The sequence below is a fragment of the Microtus pennsylvanicus genome, chromosome 6 (assembly GCF_037038515.1).
Source record: "Microtus pennsylvanicus isolate mMicPen1 chromosome 6, mMicPen1.hap1, whole genome shotgun sequence".
Classification (NCBI taxonomy): Eukaryota; Metazoa; Chordata; class Mammalia; order Rodentia; family Cricetidae; genus Microtus; species Microtus pennsylvanicus.
The window spans coordinates 24,673,512-24,695,357 of record NC_134584.1 but is presented as its reverse complement, the minus strand read 5'-3'; the positions used below and the strand labels follow the sequence as shown (position 1 = coordinate 24,695,357).

Sequence of the window (21,846 nt, the reverse complement as noted above, 5' to 3'; positions counted from 1 at the left end):
TGGGGAGGGGAGTGTCCACATTGAGGAGGGGCATCATCAGGCAGGTTGTCATGGAGATTTTCCTGAACCTTGAGGGATAAACTGGGTTTTCAGTGTATCTGAGTGCAGAGGGACAGAGAGTAGAAAGTTCTTGGGAGGGAGAAAGCCTGGCTTAAAGAGGGGCAGTGATTGACTGTTCTCTGAAGGGCCCCTTTCGGAGACTCTCTAGTGGTTTGGAGCAGGAGGCCAGCACACAGCTGGGAGAAGACTGGTGATGAGGTGGCAGGCAGGTCATGCCTGTCTTCAAGGACTAGATCTGGTTGAGTGTGGACATGAGGTGATGAGATGCTGTCTCAGGAACTTTTCTGGAATGTATTCCTCTTTCTTAGGCTCAGCGGGTAGCAGAGTGGAGACACCATAGTCAGTTTGATATTACCTGGCTTCTCGGAGCTTTTTAGTCTTGTTTTCAGGGGAAAGAAGCCTTGGGTTAGAAAGTTAGAGCCATGTAGTATGATGGGATGAAACCCATTCTTGACTTCTGTCTTAGTCACTGGTCTGTTGCTGAGAAGAGATACCAAGACAGTGCAACGCTTATGAAAGAAAGTGTTTAATTGGGGGCTTGCTTACAGTTTTCAGAGGTTTAATACATTATCATCATGGTGGGGAGCATAAGGGCTTGCAGGCAGGCACTGAAACAGTAGCTAAGAACTGCATCCTGACCTGTAGGGAGAGGCAGACTGGGCCTGGCATAGACTTTTGAAACCTCAAAGTCCACCCTAGTGACACACTTCCTCCAACAAGGCCACACTTCCTAATCCTTACAATCCTTTCAAATGGCACCACTCCCTGGTGACTAGGGACTCAAATATCTGAGCCTGTGGAGGCCAGTCTCATTCAAACCACCACACCTTCCTACTAGGTAGGACCTGGATGCCCTCAGGATAAGCTAGGATAGCCAGAGCTCTTGAGTATGAGAGGTAAGTCTGTAAGGTTTTAGTGAACTAACCTAATGTTTCTTTTTTTGAAAAGATAGGGAGAGAAAGTAAATGCTATTTTTTTAACAGAAGCTTTTTAAAATTACATTTATGTATGGTGCACACGCATGTGTTCGTGTCATGGCACATATATGGAGATCAGTGGACGATTTGTGGGAGTCTTTCTCTCCTATTATGTAGGCCCCAGGATTCATACTTGGTGACCAGGCATCCTGGCAACATTATTCGTTACCCTTTGAGCCATTTCACTGGCCCTAAATGTGCTTTTTAAAATCATCTTTTAAATTTTCATTGTAGGATTAATCACAATGAAAGATTGGAGTTCCTGGGAGATGCTGTCGTTGAGTTTCTGACCAGGTAAGTAGGTCTTTCCCCACGCCGCCCCCCCAGGAATTACATTTGCTAAGTTGCATGCTTACTCTGTTACCTCCTTTGTAATTAGCAAGCCAGGCACTGGGACACTGTGTATTTTCTCTTCTGAAGAGCTTAAAAGCCACATGTCTGTGGCTCTTGCCCTGACAACTGCTCTTGCTGCTGCTGTAATGAGTGGATTACAGGATGAAAGGCCGGTGTCCCTGTCCTGTCAAGCATGTGTTAAAGTTGCTTACAGCCACAGGATTCCAGCCGCTCCTCGACTGGTGCTACAGAGCTTTTATTCCTCTGGAAAGGGAGGGATGATATTTTAAAATGTCATTTCATCTTCCAGGATTTGCCTTTGATCCTGTTCTGTCTTTCTAATCTTGAGGGAAGTAAAGCTTACAAGTAATTTTAATGACTGGGTGTGTGTGAGCCAGGGTGTGAATGTGTCTGTGTGTGTGACCTGCACAAGAGTGTTCCAAGGCTCTTCTAAGGTTTTTGATTGGTGGTAGGGACTGGAAAGTACATTTTGTCTCTCCCTGCTCCTAATCTTCCCTTAGGGAGGTGACACAGGCTTTTCTGCAACTGTCTTGAACTGTCTTATTCTCTAGGTCAGTGGTTTTCTGAAGAAAGGCACAAAGAGAAGGAGCCGGTTCCTATTAATCCAAGACTAATGAGCGTCGCTATCCTGCTGGGCAGCAGGTCTGCTGAGCTGGTGTGCCGTAGGACAGAGCAGCTGCACTGTGTGACCCCACCCCTGGCCATAGTGTCACTGCTCCGCTCTTGGTGGCTGTGATTTGGGCACTGCACCACTACATTGCCATTCAGGGCTTCCCAGGATTGTCTTCAGGGTCCACCCATAATCCCACTGGATTTTCAGATGTTTGCTCCATTAGTCACAAACAGTGTGACAGACTGTATCTTTATCAAATTTCAGGGAAATTCTTTTTTTGGTTTTGGAGCTGTGATCTTACTCTCTATCCCTGACTGGCTTACAATTCACCATATACACCAGGCTGGCTTTGAACATGTGATTCTCTTGTCTCTAGAATGCTAGGATTACAGATATGTGTGCTACATCTGCCTCCAGGGAACTCTTAACAAAAGTGTATGGACACATGAGTAGATGTTGCTGTTTGGGGTTTAGTGCCTTTGTAAATAATCTATTCTAGGTTTCAAGGTTACCTCAGTGCAGCTACTAACTGCTGCAGACCCAGCGTCACCTCTGTTGCAGAGCCACAGACTGTTTGTGATGCACGTTTGCATGCTAGATTATGTTTTTTTTTTCCCAACAGTGTCCACCTGTACTATTTGTTTCCTAGTCTGGAAGAAGGCGGCTTGGCAACCTATCGGACGGCCATCGTTCAGAACCAGCACCTGGCCATGCTTGCGAAGGTAGTGTGACCCACCTGAAGCCTTTGCCTGGCCTGACATTCTCGGCCACAGAATCCTGCAGTGGGCTGAATCCTACTTGGGGGAGTATATTGGGGAATCATACTTTATGGACCAGACCATGGTGGGGGTTTGCCTGTTTGTTCTGGTCTGTTCCCTTTGTGGATTTCACCAGCAGCTAATGAACTCCACAGTGAGGTAACTTGAAAACAGATGAGGAAGAAACTGACAGATGTACGTGAACAGGCTCAGCAATTGGGGGAAAGTAACATGGGAGGAATGCAAAAGCAATTATTGTATATTTTATAGAATATTTCTGTGTTACATTTGTTATTAATTTTTGTAAATAGGCAGAATTAAAGCTCTGAACAAAATTCTTCAGGTAGTTCACATCCATAAGGGATACTTTTTACAGCTTTAAGAATCTCCAAAATCATAAATCCCATTAATTAAGATTTAGGATTTAGGCTGTCTGCTTGCTTCATTGACTTAGCTGAGTGACTGCCAGAACCTCTACTTAATTCAGACTTGTGCTAAGATTTTACACTTTTGGTTTGATCTGGCGTTTCTCTTTCCATGTGATGTCTTACAGTAACGCATAGCCAATAGGAACATGGATGCTTTGGCTGTCCCATGAGGGTTCTGTCCATCTCTTTTCTTACATACTAGGTGGCGGTAGATGAGTTGTTCTCTCCATTTATACTTTCCACCATGCATGCTGGTTGTGAGAATTAAATGAGATTATGAGTTTTCATGAATCTGTTTGCAGTGGGTTTTGTGATCCTTGTTCATAGAAATCACACACACATCAATAAATTTGTAGCATCTCGTTACTTTTCACATTGTTTCTCATAGTTCTTAAGATAAATTCTCACATATTGTAGGCCTTTGCTTTTAGGCAGCAACAGAAAGAATGGAGGCTCTTAAGTCCTAGACATCAGTGTCTACTGGAAAAGCTTTTCTTTGCTTGTGCCTTAAGTAGTCTGTGTCCCCTCCTCTTTCATTTTGATATGAAGTGGAAAAGACTAGTTCTGTGATTGACTTGTTGCTTCACCTTGTCAGGGTGTTAATATTAAAAACGTAGCAAATATTAGCGTCTGGTTTTTGTGTTGGCAAGAAAGCATTATCTTACCTTGTGTAGTACCATCCTGACAGTGTACAGTGGTAGGCTGCCAACCGCCATTGGCGACATTTGAGAGTGTAAAGCAGAATGTCTGCTGGGAAACTGTACTCAACAAGGTAAGCAAACATGAATTTAGCAGCCTTCCAGTGAGGGATGTCCAAGGGCTGTGTAAACTGTTTTGGCGCTTACCTGGTTTGTCAAATGCTTCCTGGTGGCGGATATTCATGTGATTGGGAGTATATAGTAACCAAGAGCTGTCAGCCCATCCATCCTTGTTTCTCTTCAGTTTGGGGCAGAGTAGAATTGCTCAACTATTCACCAAACACTTAGAGGGATGACAGTGGGACGATATTTACCAGCTGTAGAAATTGCCATAGCCTCAAGGCAAGTCGTTATGTAACACATTGAATCCTATACAGAGCCATGAGGTTCGACTGGCTGGCCAGTTCTCCCACTGGGGACTTCTGTATGGTCTTATTTCACAAGACCCACCCTCATCAGATTCCAAGTACTGAGAATATGGTGTCTACAACTAAGCCTGGCGCCTTTGCTTTGATTTCTGAAGTTGCTTGTTTCTTACGCTAATATACAGTTAACTATAGTCTTTGTAGAAGCAGACACAAGTTAAAGGAATATTTTCTTACAGAGTTCCTCAGGCTGGAATTAGACAATTGGTCCCTCACCACTCAACTTCCAGGTAGTGTTTGTCTCCAGCAGAAGGCCATGGCAGGCCCACCTTTTTCTAAAGTGGTGGCCCTGAAACTCTTGGGCAGCTGGCACTGCCGTGAGTCAGGCCCATCAGATCTAGTGCCCGCTCTCATTTAAGAGTTCTGCTAGCGCCTACATAGAGAAACAAGGATACGAGAGCAGAGAGGATGAGAAGCTGGAAATTCTCAGTGCTCCAGAGTAATTGTTTCTAATGTAGACATGCAGCCTGCAGTCTGCTCTCAAGCAGGACTCCAGACATAGCACGCAATTGTATTTCCCAGTGAGGCTGTGGAACAGATGAAGTGTAGAGATTTTAGTGTAAACTCTGGCACACTGGGATCAAGGGTTTTTTGTTTTGCTTTGTTTTTTTAAAGGAACTTTCTGCCGTTATATTTGTGGTAGTCAAAACTGACTTGAATATATTTTATACTAGATTCTTAGCAGGGTTTCCAGTATAAATGGATATGGGCGCTTAACATAGAGAGTGAGTATAATCTGAATGTCTGTGATCCAAAAACTGATGAGATTCCAACTGTGTTAGGTTGTTCAGTAGCTTGTGTTTTATTCCATATTATATTTCATGCTTTTGTTTGCTGAATATTTTTAAATTTTTTTATGGAAGTTAAAACTGATTTATTACATGTTTATGTAATATTTATGACTTAGGGAGTCTATTGCTGTGAAGAGACACCATGACCATGGTAACTCTTATTTAAAAAAAAACAAAACATTTAATTGGGACTGGCTTACAATTTCAAAGGTTTGTCCATTTTTGTCATGGCAGGAACTATGGTGGGTTACAGGCAGATATGATGCTAGAGAAGGAGCCAAGAGTTCTATATCTGGTTCTGTAGGCAGCAAGAAGAGAATGCACACTGGGCGTGGCTTGAGCATTTGAGACCTCAAAGTCCATCCTCTATGATAGGCTTCCTCCAAAAAGGCCATAGCTCCTAATAGTGCTACTTCCTACGGGCCTATGGGGACCTTTTTTACTCATACCACCACAATTTGTATCTTTCTCCTTCTGTGAAAAATACTACTTGAATCTCAGGAATTTTTAAGGAAGAATTCATTTGTTTGGGACTAGCTTTATTTAAAGTTCTTATATTGTGTATCAGGATATGAAATGAGTCAATGTGGAAATCAAGGTAAAGGGAGAAGCCAGAGTCTGAATTAGAAGATGAAGACCCTGTCTCCAAATTGTTATCGACCCCCCAAAGGAAAGAAACCACATTATGGGAGAGGAATGGAAAGGCCGTAAAATGTAGGCCCAGTGTAAAGGAAGTAGACACTAACGGATTAATATTGCTATTCCTCATCCTGGGACGCACTTTCTCTAAGGCTACACCCAAAAAGAAAATACTATTAAGTACAGATGATATTCTCAAAACAGATGATATTCTTAAAAGTAATCCTGTAATTACATGGCATGCAGATCTCAGTGAGCCCGAGAGAGGTGGGCGTGGGAGCCTCCTAAAGGGGGCACGTGTGCAAAACACAGAGCTCCTGGAATTCTCACCCAGTTAGCTATTTAGAGCTGAAAGTATTTTTGAAGTCCTCACCTGTTCTGTATGGTACAGACATCATCTGTGTCATGTATTTCTGGAAGCAAAGAGGCAAGACTCTTGGCTAGACCTTCGGGTTGGGTTTGTATCTTCTGGGTGAACCCAGATGCCCATGTTCTTGTAGCAGGATCTCTTTTTAAAGTAGTCCCATACTAGGTTTGTACTTGGGTTTGAAAAGTCAGATCCCTCCCAGTCATTTCTGACCCCAGATCTGCCTGTGGATTTGGGGGATCCCTCATTTGGTCAGGACTGAAGCATGTGGGTTTCTAATGAACGGTGCTGAGTACCCGATAAATTTGCAGAGGGTCACAGTGTTTACCGCCACTCCCTTCCCCATGAGATGCAGAGTTATGTTGGCAAAACTCTCTCACTTTCTGTCATTTTGGATTTTGCAGAAACTTGAATTGGATCGATTTATGCTGTATGCCCACGGGCCGGACCTGTGTAGAGAATCAGACCTCCGGCATGCAATGGCCAATTGTTTTGAAGCATTGATAGGTAATTTCTGTTTAAAATCTGCTTCTTGCATGTGTTGAGCTTGTTGGAGAATGCATGAATTGTAGAACTATAGAATGAATTCAGTGTAGAAGCTTACAATAGAATTACTTGTTCTAAAGCCCGCCACCTTGTGCTGTAGTTATGTAGTGTCTCCAAGAATCAATCATGCTTTCTACTTACTGTGTTCTTCGTCTGATGTCATGCTTACTATTTCCTGGATTGGAGCGAATTAGCAAGGAGATGGCTTGCTTTCTAGCTTTGACATGCATACACATACAAGGAGACAGGAGCTAAAGTGCTAATAAGATCTCAGTTTGCTTCTGAACATGTTTTAACTTGTTTACAAGATTTTCTGATTTCAATATCATGAAAAGAAAACAAAAGCCTTTTAATTCTTAGGTCTTGGATCTGGGTAACTTCTGTTTGTTTTTGCAAAACAAGACGGATACAGGTACTTCTCACCAGGCTTTATAACTACAGCATGTGGTACAGGGAGATGAACAGAAAATAATTAGCTGCTAATTGAAATAGACTTTACAATACAATGTTATAGTTGATCGACAGTTTCTTGATTTTTAAGTAAACAATTAAGTACATTTTGTTTCTCAGAATCCTTTGTCTGATATGTGTCTTTGGCGAATAATCCAATCTCGGATCCTTATTGCCCCTGTCAGAGATGGAGAGAGTGTCACTTCGTCAAGGGGGTCTTGAAGGAATCATTCCAGTCATGCAGCATCCTGTTCAGAGTAGAGTTCCACATAGCTGAGCCTTCCGGCCAATTGGCTAAGAGCACAGACCCCATCAACCTTCTGACACTTTGCTGAGCTGCCCCGTGAAGGGGAAAAGAGGAATGCGGGGTAGTTAGCCTGGCGCCTGCTAGTCCTGAAACCATAGCTGCCATGGTGTCCATTGTGCTACAGCTATTGAAACTGTTAGTAATATCCACCAAAAGCCTCTGACACTTTAACATTGCATGTGGAAAGGTAGCTGTTCTTGAGACAGAGAAGATTTTGATTTCGAGAAAATAAGGCTTTTCTACTCCAGGTTTATTTTGCTACCAAGTTAAAATGTAACTATAATGCTAACAGTTTATGATTAATGCTAAATGCATTTGTAATAATACTTTTTAGTGCTTAATTATTTCAAATTAAAAGTGTAACTTATCCTGGTTCTTATTTTTAGAAGTCTTCTTTGGTCTAGACTCTGGATTTATCTATTTTGTTTTTCTTTCTTAGAGCCATACATATGTTTGTTGTAAAACATGCCCAATAAGAACAGAAACTGAATTGAAGTATTTTCTTTAGTATGGTTAAATATTGTCCCCTTCATAGTGTATATGCCACATGTTCACAAGAATTCATATTTAGCCTCTTCTGCTTGCACATTTTAGTGAATTAACTTTGTGTCTCCGTCTGGATTCTAGTACAAAGCATAGCTGAAAGCAGGAAAGTGTCCTTTAAACTCTTCTTACCCCTGGGCTTTCTTCTCTGACTGGTCTTGGCTTGTCTGTTTGCTTTTTGTAGAGCTGTGTAATTTTCTCTGAAAATTATATTAACGCTGCCTTCCTTTTGGCTTTCACTTCCTTCCATCTAGGAGCCGTTTACTTGGAGGGCAGCCTGGAGGAAGCCAGACAGCTATTTGGACGCTTACTCTTTAATGACCCGGTATTTATACTCACTCATCTTCTTCCCTCGGCCGTTTGTCAGGGCAGAAGTTTTGTTCTTTGAAAAGACTGTAGGAGAAACCTAGTGCCAGCCCTCTTAGACAGTAGATGTCAGGTACGTTAACCTCGGCTCACTCAGCTCCTGCAGATGTGAGAGTTTGCTGGCATTTTTTCCAGGGATTCTTCTTTCACCCAATCACCTTTCTTTGTGGTCTTTTCTAGATTAAATATGCATTACTTATACAGAGAGAGGGGCTATGTTTTGTTGTTTCTCTTTAATTTTGCACCTTTGAACAAATGGGTACCTACCCCATGCAGGCTTAGTTAAAGATATTAGTCTGTTTTTGTATTTTTTTTTGTAAATTAGTAGACTAGAAAACAAATATTTATTTTAGACAGGAGTTTCTGGTGGATCTATGAATAAATCATCTAGGAGAACTTTCTAAAACAATTAGAATTTTTGAAGAGTCTGAAATAGTCTGTTGCTAGTGTTTTAGGCTGTTGATATTGCAGAGATGCCTGTTACTCTTGCTTGTGCTGCAGCATCCTCAATGGTTTCTGTGCCCAAACCAGTCACACTAACACTGAAAAGGACAGGCAGCTCTGTATTCCCAATGGCAGTGTCGTCATAATTGTGGAGGAGGAAGAACACAGGATGTCAGGGTGGTCAGTCCTCAGGAGACCGCGCCTTGCCTTCTGTCGGGTGTCATCACTGCAGTACTTGGTGAAGTTACAAGTCACTACGTTTAAAAATGTGACCTCCATGTTACGTCCAAGAATTTGTTTGCCTAGATATGTGATGACTTTTATATTTGTGTATTTGCTTGTGATAGAATTATCTGCAGGTGGTCCATAGTCCTCATTTTATCCTACATACACAAGTAACTGTGTGTCTCAATTTGTGTCTATAGCTGATAGCATACATTTTAAGACAGTTTTTCTCAAATTTTAAAATATAGTTCTGATCTTTATTTTGTATTGGCAATTTCAGCAACCTTTTCGCACCTTTCTCAGTGTTTCCTTCACCTCTGTTTATCCCTGCTCCTTTGTCCTGGCTTAACCTGCACCCACTCCCACGCTCCTTCCCGGCATGTTTGTATCTTGTGTTCTTAATTGGATCTGCTTGTGTTTAGACTTTTTTCCCCTTTAAACTGCTCTGTCCCATTTGTCTACTTAGTGAGCTTATCTTGTATTCCCTGTGCCTAGTGCAATGCTGACCTGCCCAGCATTTAATATATGTTAAAGGGGTGGAATGAAGAAGTGTATAAATGGAAAAGCAGAGCCCGAACGTTATCTTACAAATGGAGCAGCTGAGGTTCAGAACTCATATTGGTGTCTGTTGTAAAACTGAACACAGCCCAGTAATACATAACTTTGGGCTTCAGAGTTTTCATGTATACAAGCTTGGACCTTTTAACTTGATTGACATTTCCAAATTGGCTTGAATCTACCAGTTATTGAATAGCTGAAACATTGTTGTGTGTGTGTGTGTGTGTGTGTGTGTGTGTGTGTGTGAGTGCGTGCATGCATGTGCAATGGTATGAAAATGTAATCAGCCATCCACAGCCAGGAAAGAACTGCAGACAGCTAATGCAGGCTAATGAACTCTGTGTAGCTAAGGGCGTCCGTGTTAGCAAGGAGAGAGGCATCCATTAAGGCCAGGGCTTGTGCTGAATACTGAAGTTCTTGGTTGGCTGCCATGCGTGAGACCAAATTAAGAGAAGGTTTAGTTTGAAATGGTGTGCTCTGATGAGATCCCCAGTAGTTGGTATTCGGGGTGTTGGGTACAGTGAGGCAGGTGAGAGGGCAGTGTTGTCCAGGAGGAAGACCCTCCAGAGACGTCCTGCTGCTGGGTGAGAAGGGAGCCTTGTGTGCTGTTGGCTCCCCTGCTGGCAGTGTCTGCTCTCCTTGCAGCCCTTTCAGTAGCAGAGCTGTCTTGTGTGTCCGCCCTCAACTGATTTTTACTTTCTGCATCAGTGTTTGCTTTTAGTTTGTGAGTTTGCCTGTGGAAGCTTGGGGTTGGTTCCCTTCCAGCAGTGGAAGGTATTACATGGCCTTCCCCACCTTCACCTGCCTTTTCCCTTTGTACAGCTGTCCCCAGCATCTCTGACCCTGCCCTTTCCTGGGCACTCTGGAAGTGGGAAAAGGTATCTCTTCAGATGCTTTCTGGGCAGCCTGGTGGGTCTTCCGCAGACTCGCCACTTTCCCATATTTAGTATTGGCCCCGTTACCTTTACTCTCAAACATGTTTTGATTTTATTTTTATCTTTAAATCAGAAAGCTTAGAATCTGTCCTGCCCCTAAGCTCTTTTCTCCATGTCTCCATTCAGTTTTAAAATGTCACCACTGTTGGCTCAAGTGAGTCCCAGACTGTTTCACTCAAATTGTCTTGCATTCTTCTGAGGCCCCTCAGCCCTCCTTGCCTCGGTCTTTTGTCATGGCAAGTGTTGCTTTGTGGGTGACAGGCCTTTCTAGTTTAAGATATTTGATTCCTTATCTATGCAAACATAACATAGACGGTTTGGGTAGGGTTTTGTTGTTTAGACTGGACTCACTATGTAGCCCTAAGAACTCTCTCTGTAAACCTGGTGGCCTCAGACTCACAGAGATCCAGTTACCTCTCCCTCCTGAGTCCTGGGATTAAAGATGGGCACCACATGCCCAGATCTGATGTTTTAAAGCAGGTTCTACCTGTTTTAGTTCCTTTTAGCCCACGCTTTATGCCACTCCTTAGACATTTTCTTTTTGTGCCTGTATATGGCTGGCTCTCGTTCTTCCCTCTGCTGGTTTGCTAGATTTTTCATCTTCTTCAAGTCGTCTTTGAAGATTTTTCTAACAGCCCCAGGCAGAGTAATGTGGCTTTCCCTCTGGTGCCCACTTCCTCCTGTCATGGTGTAATAGCCTGATACTCTTCACGAAGCCTATCTCAACTGCATCCATTTCTTTTCATCTGAGATTTTAATCGGAGAAAGTGGCAGCTGTGGCATAGTTTAAAATGATTTTTCCACTATTAAGGGACCTACTGTAGGTACCTTTGTTTACCTTTGTTCTTCCTCATTAGGCCCCTTGGAGGACAGAGTTGTACCCTGTTTATCTTAGTAACCTAATACATGATAGGTATTTAATATCAATATGCTGTGTTAATGACCCAGTCAATCTTGAACCTTTTCTAGAAGCATGCCATAGACCTAGAGCTAATTCAAAGTATTGCTGGGACCCCGGTCTGGATCTTTCCAGTGCATTCTGTCTGACACTGCACTGGGATAAGTAAAAAGAAATGGTTGTGAGTGAACTATGTAGGTGTAAGATGGCATGATTTACACCAAGATGGGTGGCCATGGACATCTCAGGAGAAATCGCAAGGGGAGAGAGAGAGAGAGAGAGAGAGAGACAGAGACAGAGACAGACAGAGAGATAAAGAGAAAACCATGAAGCAGCAAGGAGAAAATGAATCAGAATGTACGTAATCTCAAGTTCTGTAGAAATTGGGAGTGGCTGGAGGAGAACTCTCTGACTTATCAATGCTGTTGATACACTGTTATTGATAGTACCGTTGCCTTTTACCAGCCCTGGTCTAGTGTTCTCACTGCGTTACTCGTTGAGATAGCAGGGAACACTTGGAACTAGGTACTGGGATTATCTTTGCTTACACTTGAGAAAACAGAAGCTGGGAGAGAATAAGTTGCCCCCATGGAACCAGAATTACACCTAGGTGCCCACCAGAACGGCAGCTCTTCCTGACACCACACTCGCTAGCTTAGCGTTAACAAGGAGGAGTTCCTGTACTTCTGGAGTGCATGCGAGGTAAAAGATGCCTTTCAGGCATTCGAAATTATGACTTAGACGACAGGTCACTGTAGCGGAATAAAATAATCCAAACCGAAGCTGGAGTGAAGATCTGTAGAAACAGTGACATGCTCCAGAGGAGACAGGCAGGCCAGAGGCTGATGTGGAAGTGTTTGTTTTGTTGAGGAGAGAGAACAAGATATTGCGGGAACCCCAGCAAGTGTGAGGAGGGGGCGACCATCAGTATGATTCACTCTGGGCATAAGAGGAGAGGTGGCGGATTTGGTTAACAGTCGTCCTGTTGTGTACTTTTAGAGAAGTTTGCTATTTAAGCCCCATCCTGAAACAGTCTGAATTCGTGTTTTGTTAAGGGAGTTGTTCAGAAACACAGGCTTTTCTCTCACTCCACCACCCTGTGTGTCACAGCGGACCCTAACCTTCCCCTACCCTGCCAAAGCATTTTACTTAAGAAAAATGCTTCTTTGCAAGCTGTTTTTCTCATTTGTTTGAAAAAGGCTAACGTCAAGGCCTGAGAGATCTAGGTGGAGGCTCCTCAACCTGAAGGAAAAACCCTTCAGTCCCAAGGAAACTGTAATTGTAACTGCTCCTGGATTTAGCTTGGCCAATAAGCTAGTATAACAGCATTTTCCATAAAGTTTATTTATTATCGAATTTCAAGCAAACATTCGTGTGAGCCATGAGGCTCATGAACTAGACATGGGGTGTCCCGCTCCCTCTGCATCAAGCTCACGGCCATGAAGCCATGTAAGAGGGGTGTGAGGCGAGTCTCACGAAAGCTGCAGCAGACACCCAGGCCTGGGGCATGCGGGTGGAAAAGCATGAATAAAACAGTAGTTTAATCCAGCGTGTTAGGTTCAGCAAGTGTGGAACCGAGTTTTCCAAGGCTCTTTTCCTCCCCAGCTGAATAGGCTAATTAGAGTCACTACCGGCAGCTGGAGTGGTGAGTACACACTTAAAAAGTTAGTTCTCCAGCACCATTGAATCTGCGGTGAGTGAGTTCGCATCTGAATGGCTCCGTATTTCAAATAATGACATTTTATTTAGTACTCTAGAGTGTGTTAAATGACTCCCTTGAGCACTGAAGACATCTTTCCATTTTCCAGGACCTACGAGAAGTCTGGCTCCATTATCCTCTCCATCCACTCCAAGTGAGTATGGCCTTCTTGTCTATGCGAGCCTGAGACCTCCATGGCTTTCCCTTCCTTCTTTCCCTGTCTTTACCTTTTGATTGTCTTCCCTGGAATTAGGACTCAGTGTTGGGTGTCAGAATAGGAAATCTTGGGAAATAAATTGTAAAATGTACCCAGGTGTTGTGTGTGTTCACGTGGTCCGGAAAGCATGGGAGGGGAGGGTTAGCCCTGCCCCTACAGATGCCACGTGTTCTGTTAACTCTTGCATGCCCGTGCCTGCTATTGTAGGGAAAATGATGTTAGAGGTGATTTTAGGCACAGTTAAAAAGTAGAACAACCACTCAATTAATATTGCTAAGTTATATTTGGGCCTTAGAAGTTGATTCAGTGGTATCACTGCACATTCATATGATAGCTTTTCTGCTCAGGATTTAGGAATTTGAAAGATGCACACAGTGACATGCTTTTCCTCAGTTTGTTTTCAAAGTTTCTATTCTCTGCTTTTCTTGTTGCAGTTTAGGATCTGTGTATATGTAGTTCACCTAGTCACTCATCTTCTGTGTTAATATGTGTTTAACATAAATAATACTTATAGTGGTCACATGTCATGGGAGGTTTTAGTAAATGGCAACTCAGAGTGCTTTAAGAATATTCTATTAAAAATATAAGGTTCTGTTGACTGAGCTGTCCAGTCCTGCAGCCATTAAGTCCCAAAGAATCACACAGAGGTCTACGTTAATCATAAACTGATTGGCCCAGTAGCAGGCTTCTTATTAACTAATTCTTACAACTTACATTAGCCCATAATTCTTGTCTGAGTTAGCTATGTTGCTTGGTACCTTTTTCGGCAGGCCAGTCACATCTTGCTTCCTCTGTGGCTGGGTCACAACTCCAGACTGTGCTTCCCTCTTCCCAGCATTCTCGTTGCCCCACCTCTATACTCCTGCCTGACTACTGGCCAATCAGCATATTATTAAAAATAATACAAGTAACAGGATAAAAGACCACTGTCCCATAGCAAGGTTGTCCTACATTGTTGAAAATGTCAGTTTTACTTCTTATATTTTCTCCTTGCCAGTTGTTCAAGGCTCATTGTTACATGGAGGAATAATAATATCCTGGAACCTGAGTTCAGTTTTAATGATGCTCATTTGCCCAAGCAGTTTGGTCTCTAGTGGATGCACAGTCGTCCAGTTACTCTAAAATCAGACTCTTAAGGGGCAGTTTGTAGACAGCAGTGTCCCTTCACCTGCAAACATGTCAGAAAGGCAGCTTCCCAGGACCCATCCAGGCGTGGAAGATAAGCCACTCTAGGGTCGGGCTGAGCCATCTGCCTTTAACAAGCCCTGCAAGTGGCTTCATGAGAACTCTTGCTTCTTGGCCTTCTGGCTAGGTCAAGTGGAGTTTGAGAATCATTGCTCCCTGGCACATACTTCCCCCTCCTCCCTAGACACACACACATACACACACACGTGGGTGGCAGCTGTTCTTTAGCTTGCGTCTTCCTTAGAGAGCTAGTCTAATACCAGGGATTTTGAACTATCTGTGTACAGAACTTGGCCTTGAAATTTGAATGAAGATTGGAAAATATTATTTGAGCCTTCTTTAAATATTAGGTCTGTTTGCTATTCTAATAGATGAGGAAGAGGCTTTCACTTTTTATTTGGCATTTCAGAAATTTCTGCCCACGGGAGATGGAATTTTACAGAACAGTGTCTTGGAATTGATAATTACTCTTGTAACAAAACCTACATGTGATTTTTAATTTATTTCTATTTTTCTGTAGCTACAAGAGCCAAATACAGATCGACAACTTATTGAAACTTCTCCAGTTCTGCAGAAACTTACAGAGTTTGAAGAGGCAATTGGAGTAATTTTTACTCACGTTCGACTTCTGGCAAGGGCGTTCACACTGAGAACTGTGGGATTCAACCACCTGACCCTGTGAGTTAAGAGCACTCCTGTAGCCCCTCTTGACCATGTGGAGGAGGGAGTCCCATGCCCTGTCCTTCAGAGGAGAGAAGGCAGGCACACTGCAGGAGAGTCATGTGGCAAGACAGACTGCAGCCGGACAGTGGCACAGACCAGGGTTGTGCTCTAATCCCAAGCCTCTGGTCCTGTCCACAGACATCTTGATGTTTTCATGAAGTTAGGAGTAAAACTTTTGTCCATATGGAAATACGTATTACATATTATCAGCTTTGCAGACCACGAGGTTTAGCTGTCATCACTTGCCAGAATACCGTGAAACAGCCATGGGTGTGGCTGCTTTCTAGTAAAACTTTCAAACAAGTTGTGGCTGGGTGTGGCTTTCCAGCTCCTACTTTAGGTAATTGATTTGTTGTGACTATTGAAATTAACAATAAATTTAATTTTAATTTTGCTAGAGATTAAAGCCCTGGGTTCAGTACTCAGCATAGAAAAAAAAAGAAAAGAAAGAAAAGAAAAAAGTAAATACCAAGATTGGACATGTTAGTGCATAAGCAGGGTTATATAATATAATATTTTCCCTTCTCTTGAGTGATAAATTCCCAACTCTCTTTAAACTATAAAGTTAAAGACTCATAGATTCTGTAAACATTTGTAAAATTCCAGATTTGAATAAATAACATACATATTTAATAGCTTTAGAAAAAAATATGTTTTCTATATTTTACTGTATTTTTCAGTTGATTCTACTCTGCTTTTGCCCAGGTGCTGTTTACTAATCTTAATTTAGTAGTCATTTAATTCTTAAAGTATTCACTTTCTGGCTGGACAGATTGCCGTAGTAGTTACGGTGTTACTGCTTTTTCGGAGGGCCTGAGCTTGGTTCCTAGCATCCATGTCAGGATGTCAGGTGCTCTCAACCATTGGTAACTGTGGCTCCTGATGATCTAACACCCTCTTCCTGTTTTATGTGCACATACTTATACAGAAACATGTAAACTCACTACACATATGTGATTAAAAGAAAAGTTATATTTTTAAAAAAATATTTTGGGCAGGGAACCCTGATTGCTCTTTGGGCTGACGAGGGAGGGGGAGGGAAATGGGAGGCGGTGGCGGGGAAGAGACAGAAATCTTTAATAAATAAATAAGTAAATTTAAAAAAAATAGCTATTTTCTAACTTTTTCCTCAGTTGAGGCGGTTAGGACAATATATTTAGTTTTATGCTTTAAAACCAAATGAACCCACTTTAATTTTTAAGTTGTAAGCTTAAAAGTTACTTTTTTTTTTTAATCCAATGCTGATTGGTTTACTTACAATGATGTCTCATTTTCTAGAGGCCACAACCAGAGGATGGAATTTCTAGGTGACTCCATAATGCAGCTGGTAGCCACGGAGTACTTGTTCATTCATTTCCCCGATCATCACGAAGGACATCTAACAGTGAGTTTGTCCTCAGTCACTCCTTCTCATAACTGTAGGAATAGAGGACAAGAAATGGGAGGCCCAGATACACGCTTGCTTAGCCTGTGATTTATCGTTCATCTTGGGGGGAATAAATTACAAATACTGTGCCATAGAAGTTATGTGCATGTATATGTGCGCGCGCACACACACACACACACACACACACACACACACACACACAGAGTGTAACTTGATACAAGGTAGAACGTCAGGCATTACAGAGGCACAGGCCAGTCATTGGATTTACATGGCCAGGAAAAGATTCTCGTAGTTACGGAGCACAGGGAAGGCCTTGTGGGTATGGTGGTGTTGGCCCTTCAAAGGTTGTGAATTCGGTGAGAGTCCCTGCAGTGGCCTCCCTCACACCGAGTCCAGAGAAACAAAGGCATGCATGGAAAAAAGTGGACTGAGAGGCAGAGGGACTCCTGTGGCTCTGTGGCAGCATTGCAGGAGAAGCACAGAGACAAGGTTAGAGTCATAGACAGAACAAATGGTCACCGTCCCTTTCACTTGGTTCATTTAACTAAACTCTATTAGCTTTTGTTTGCCGCACACAGTTTTTGCTGTGAAGTATATTTATTTGTCAGTAATATGCCTAGAATGGTGGGAAAGGCCTGTCTGGCAGTCACTGATCTCGGAGGCAAGCTCTGGAAGCCCCTTGAGAACTGGGCATTGGGAAAGCTGCGGCTCTCTTAGGAGGGAAACAGCTGTGCACCGTCCCTTCTGTAGTGTAGCCCCTACCATGCTAAAGCTAGCAGCAATTCTTCCATACTTTTCAAACTGCTATGTGTGGTTTTCTCTGGATAGAATTTAATCTTAGCTCTGCAACCGTGAGCCCTGTCGATAGTCTATGTGAGACCTAAGTACTGATTGTAGCAAGGACATGGAGTTTTGCTGTGATTTTCCATGGCATTTCGCAGTCAGCAGTCACTGGGTGCAGCGTTTCTGTCGTGCGCCCTGTGCTATGTGCACTGTCGTGAGTGCTCAGGAATCAATAGTACCGCTTTAAGTCTTCAGTGAATAGCTTGATTGCCATTTTAAAATTAACTGCTTTTAGAAAGACAAGAGTTTCTTTCTTTAGTTGATAATTGAATTCTTTAGAAAATATTAACCTTTTTTGAGAGCTAGTGTCTCACATCGCACTTACGAAAATAATAAATTGTGTGTTCATTCTTCTCCATTAGAAAAGAAACTTCATAGATGTCAAAAGTATCTTGTTTGTCAGGGAAATAGCCAAACCATACCAAATAAGTTGAAGTGACTGTGTATGGTTGAAATGTGCATCCTCCTCCCTCTGGTATTGGGTTCTAGGATCTGCTGGGGACGGATCTTTCCTCAGAGTAGACAGTGAACTGCATTGCAGGGAGACCTGAGTCCTGCTGTAAGCCAATTAGCAAACTCAGGGCCGTTCTGCAGATTCAGGCTCCTTCCCCCAGTCACTTCAATGCTAGGAGAGTGTGAGTTATGTATGGTCTCTTTTGCTATGAAGAGACACCATGACTACAGCAACTCTTATAAAGGAAAACATTTAACTGGGGTGGCTTACAGTTCAGAGGTTCAGCCCATCATCGTCATGAAAAGACATGGCAGCATGCAGGCAGACATGGTGCTGGAGAGTTATCTGGAGTTCTACATCTTTACAGGCAACAGGAAGTGGACTGAGACACTGGGCGCTATCTTGAGTATAAGAGACCTCAAAGCCTGCCCCTACAGTGACACACTTCCTCCACCAAGGCCACACCTACTTCAACAAGACCACACCTCCCATTCGTGCCACCCCCTTTGGGGGCCATTTTCTTTCAAACCACCACAGAGTGTAGTTGATTGTCATTTTGTTAAATTGAGTTTTGTTCTATAGTTCAGGCTCATGAGTTCAAACTCATGGCAATTTTCTTGACTTAGTCTCCCAAATGCTGGCATTATGGGTGTGGTCCAGGACACCCTGCTCCAGAAGTAGCTTTGTACAAAATGGGATTGTTAGCTTTGCTGTCTTCAAATTAAAGAGTTTTTATTAGAGTGGTGTTAGTAAATGATAAAACTATGTTATGGTAGTTGATGAAGTATTGTTTCAGAAAGCTTTGGGAGAAGTGAATAGCACCTGCAGATCTGATGGGAAGGCAGAGATGACCTGTCATAAGCACATTTAAATATGGACGTGATTGCTCCCGCCTGAAACAGCATCTCCATTGGCTTCTGTCATGCTGTATTCAGTATTTCTCTGTACCTCTTTTCGTTGCTGCTGTGTCTTTGTCTCCTTTGCATGCTCAGCTTCTTCTTTACAGCTAGTAAATACGTCAGCATCTAAGAGGTCACTCTGAGACCATGTCTCCTAATATATTGTTGCTCAGGCCTGTTCCGTGTGTGTCAGCAGTTTCACCTTGCTGGCAGAAAACCCGCAACCGATCTCTTCAGGCTTACTTCAGGAACTGTCCTGAGCTCCAGTTCCTGGTCGGTGCTAAGATGGAATATATTATTCTTCCACCTCAGTCTTCTTGATGTTTCCTGAGCAATGGGTTAATCATAACAGCTATCCGGTACTGTGTGTCAGAAACATAGAAGTCATCACTGTCCTCTCTTTATTTTGCCTCCTCCCAAGTCCTGTTAACTCCATATTCTGGAACGTGTCCTTCTTTTACCTGATCTCCATCCCCCATGGCTTCCCACCAGTCCTGACCACCTGGGTCACCAAAGTGAGTTCCTCATAGCTATCAAAACGTTACAGGAAGAATGGGATTGTCAGGGAGACCCAGTTAGAACAATAACATTTATAAAATTACAAGGGATGGGACGCTTAAGGTTCTACTCATATGAAGTTCAAGGTAGTAAAACATCGTTCTATAAGAGGAGTGGGCTCCCTGAGTCCCCAGATTTCCTCCAGACTATCCGCTACTCTTTGAGAAGCTTGCTTTGGTATTTTTGGGCACTTCTGTACTCTGCCTCAGGGATGGGCAATTTAAAGCTGAATCTTTCAGGGGGCCCAGATCTCAGAATGGCTGGAAGTCATTTTTCTTCTATCAGTTTGTACCCCAACGCAATCCATTTGATGTGTTTCAGCCAGAAGAGTCCTTTCACGGCAGCTCTCCTGTGAGGACACCAACCAGCCATTTATCCTCAGTTTGCTAGCAACAAAATTGTCCCCATTCTCGGTTGTCAGACCTCCCCACTTCCTTCGATTTCTGCTCCATAGGTGACCTCATCCTGTCTGTCCTGTGGTTCTGAAAACATCTGTATGCCACTTCCTAATTTATGTCTAAAGCCTTTCTCTCTTCCTCAAAAGAGACTCGTAGCTGTGGAATATAGTGATACTCAAATATCTAGATATATATAAACATGCTAACCTCTAATTGAATTTCTGACAGATTTCTCAACTAATGTGTCTAAAGAAAACAGTTTTTACCCTCAGTACTGCTTCTCTCTCATGCCAATATGAATTATCCCTTTATTTCAGTTACCAAAAGCCTTGAGCCATCCTTATCTTGGTCTCATTTTCCACCTCCCTGACATGAGCATACCTGTTGACTTCTCGGTCACTTGTGCATCTGAGCACAGCCCCACTGTTGATGCTACTCCAGCCTCTCTCTGCTACTCCAGCCTCTCTGCTACTCCAGCCCCTCTCTGCTACTCCAGCCTCTCTCTGCTACTCCAGCCTCTCTCTGCTACTCCAGCCTCTCTCTGCTACTCCAGCCCCTCTCTGCTACTCCAGCCCCTCTCTGCTACTCCAGCCTCTCTGCTACTCCAGCCCCTCTCTGCTACTCCAGCCTCTCTCTGCTACTCCAGCCTCTCTCTGCTACTCCAGCCCCTCTCTGCTACTCCAGCCCCTCTCTGCTACTCCAGCCTCTCTCTGCTACTCCAGCCTCTCTCTGCTACTCCAGCTACTCTCTGCCTGGCCCTTTCCTCTCCACTCTGTCTCCAGTACAGTCTGTAGAAGGAATCTTTTTCTCAGTTTTGGAAACTGAACCCCATGGTTTGTACATTATCAGGCAGGTGCTCTTACTGCTGAGCTGCACCCTAGACAGAGTATTCTGAAAGTGTGGCCAGGCAACAAGACCAGTCTCCTTTGCACCAGACTTTGCATTCCTTCCACCTTGAAGATAAAGGAAGATGCTGTTTAGTTTCCTCCCAGCCGCTTGACATTGGCCTACATACAAGAGTGGGGCTTTGCCTGTGCTATCTATGATAGTCCCCTCTGGGTAATCCATGTAGTCAAATTCCTCATCCCCTTAGCGCTCTCTGTCCAGTTATCTCATGAATAAAGCCCTCTTTAGCCTACTCTGCTTAAGCAGTCAGCCTTGCTCTTATACCAACTTCCCTCCCTTAGACTGGAATCTCATCTCCACTCCCAAGGACAAGGTATGTGTGGCAATAATTCTCTCTCATCAGAGTATAAACTGAAAACGTTTTGTCTTTGTCATTCTGAGTTTTGGTTCATTGGGAAATTCCTATTATGTAGGTACACAAAAAGATAGTCTTTGAATGAATGATGGTCACAGCCCACATTAATGTTCTTTGATTCCTGTGTGGACAGTGGCCCGAGAGCCAGCAGGACCGTCAGTGGCCTTGCCTACCTCTTCAGCCTGTCTCACATGCTCTGTCCCTTCTGCACTGGCCTGCTTTGCCCAGGCCTTTTCTACCATTGCCTTTGCACAAGCTGTCCCTCTGCTTGGAAAGCATCCGATATCAGCTCATTATTCTGCCTGATAGTCCCTCACTAGGCAGTTCTGGCCTGACTTCTGGGAGTAGGAGAAACTTCCCTGACCACCCCCCCCCCAGTCTAAATTCTGCGTTCCTTTTTATTCAAGCACTATTTCAGCTTGCCTACTCTACTGGACCAGAAGTTCTATAAGAACTTGCTTTATTTTCTCTCTAGCCCAGCAGTACTTAGCATGTGTTGGGTTCTCAGTACAGGCTTGGAGAAGCAGTGAAAGAGGGACAGTGTGCAGAAGGGGAAGCCGTAGAGGGCAGAGGAAGTGGCTCCACAGGGAAACGGTGTGTCACTTCACGTGTCAAGTAATGAACTGGAAACCGACTTTTAAATGTGTGTGCAAGTTACTCATATCACATTGGAAGGGCAGCGGTTGATTTCTTCTTGTGATTAAAAGCACAGGGTGGCAATAAATCGCATTGGAAAGTCAGTTGGGTATACACTTGTTTTACAAAGAATACAGACAACGGGGCAAATGTAGTTGTCTTCCAAGTTTTGCAGGTTGTTGAGGACAAGTTGCTCTGTGAGTG

At 43.3% G+C, this 21,846-nt stretch overlaps 1 protein-coding gene across 2 annotated transcripts in view; it reads left to right on the top strand.

Annotated features, from left to right (window-relative positions):
* Nucleotides 1–21,846, top strand: part of Drosha (drosha ribonuclease III) — a 109,969-nt gene that overhangs the window by 75,318 nt on the left and 12,805 nt on the right. For both annotated transcript variants that reach the window (XM_075975849.1, XM_075975848.1), the window contains exons 23-29: nt 1,272–1,331; nt 2,627–2,726; nt 6,515–6,617; nt 8,211–8,281; nt 13,191–13,235; nt 15,004–15,161; nt 16,485–16,590. In XM_075975849.1, the coding sequence (XP_075831964.1) occupies nt 1,272–1,331; nt 2,627–2,726; nt 6,515–6,617; nt 8,211–8,281; nt 13,191–13,235; nt 15,004–15,161; nt 16,485–16,590 (643 nt within the window). The remainder of the gene's footprint in view (nt 1–1,271; nt 1,332–2,626; nt 2,727–6,514; nt 6,618–8,210; nt 8,282–13,190; nt 13,236–15,003; nt 15,162–16,484; nt 16,591–21,846) is intronic.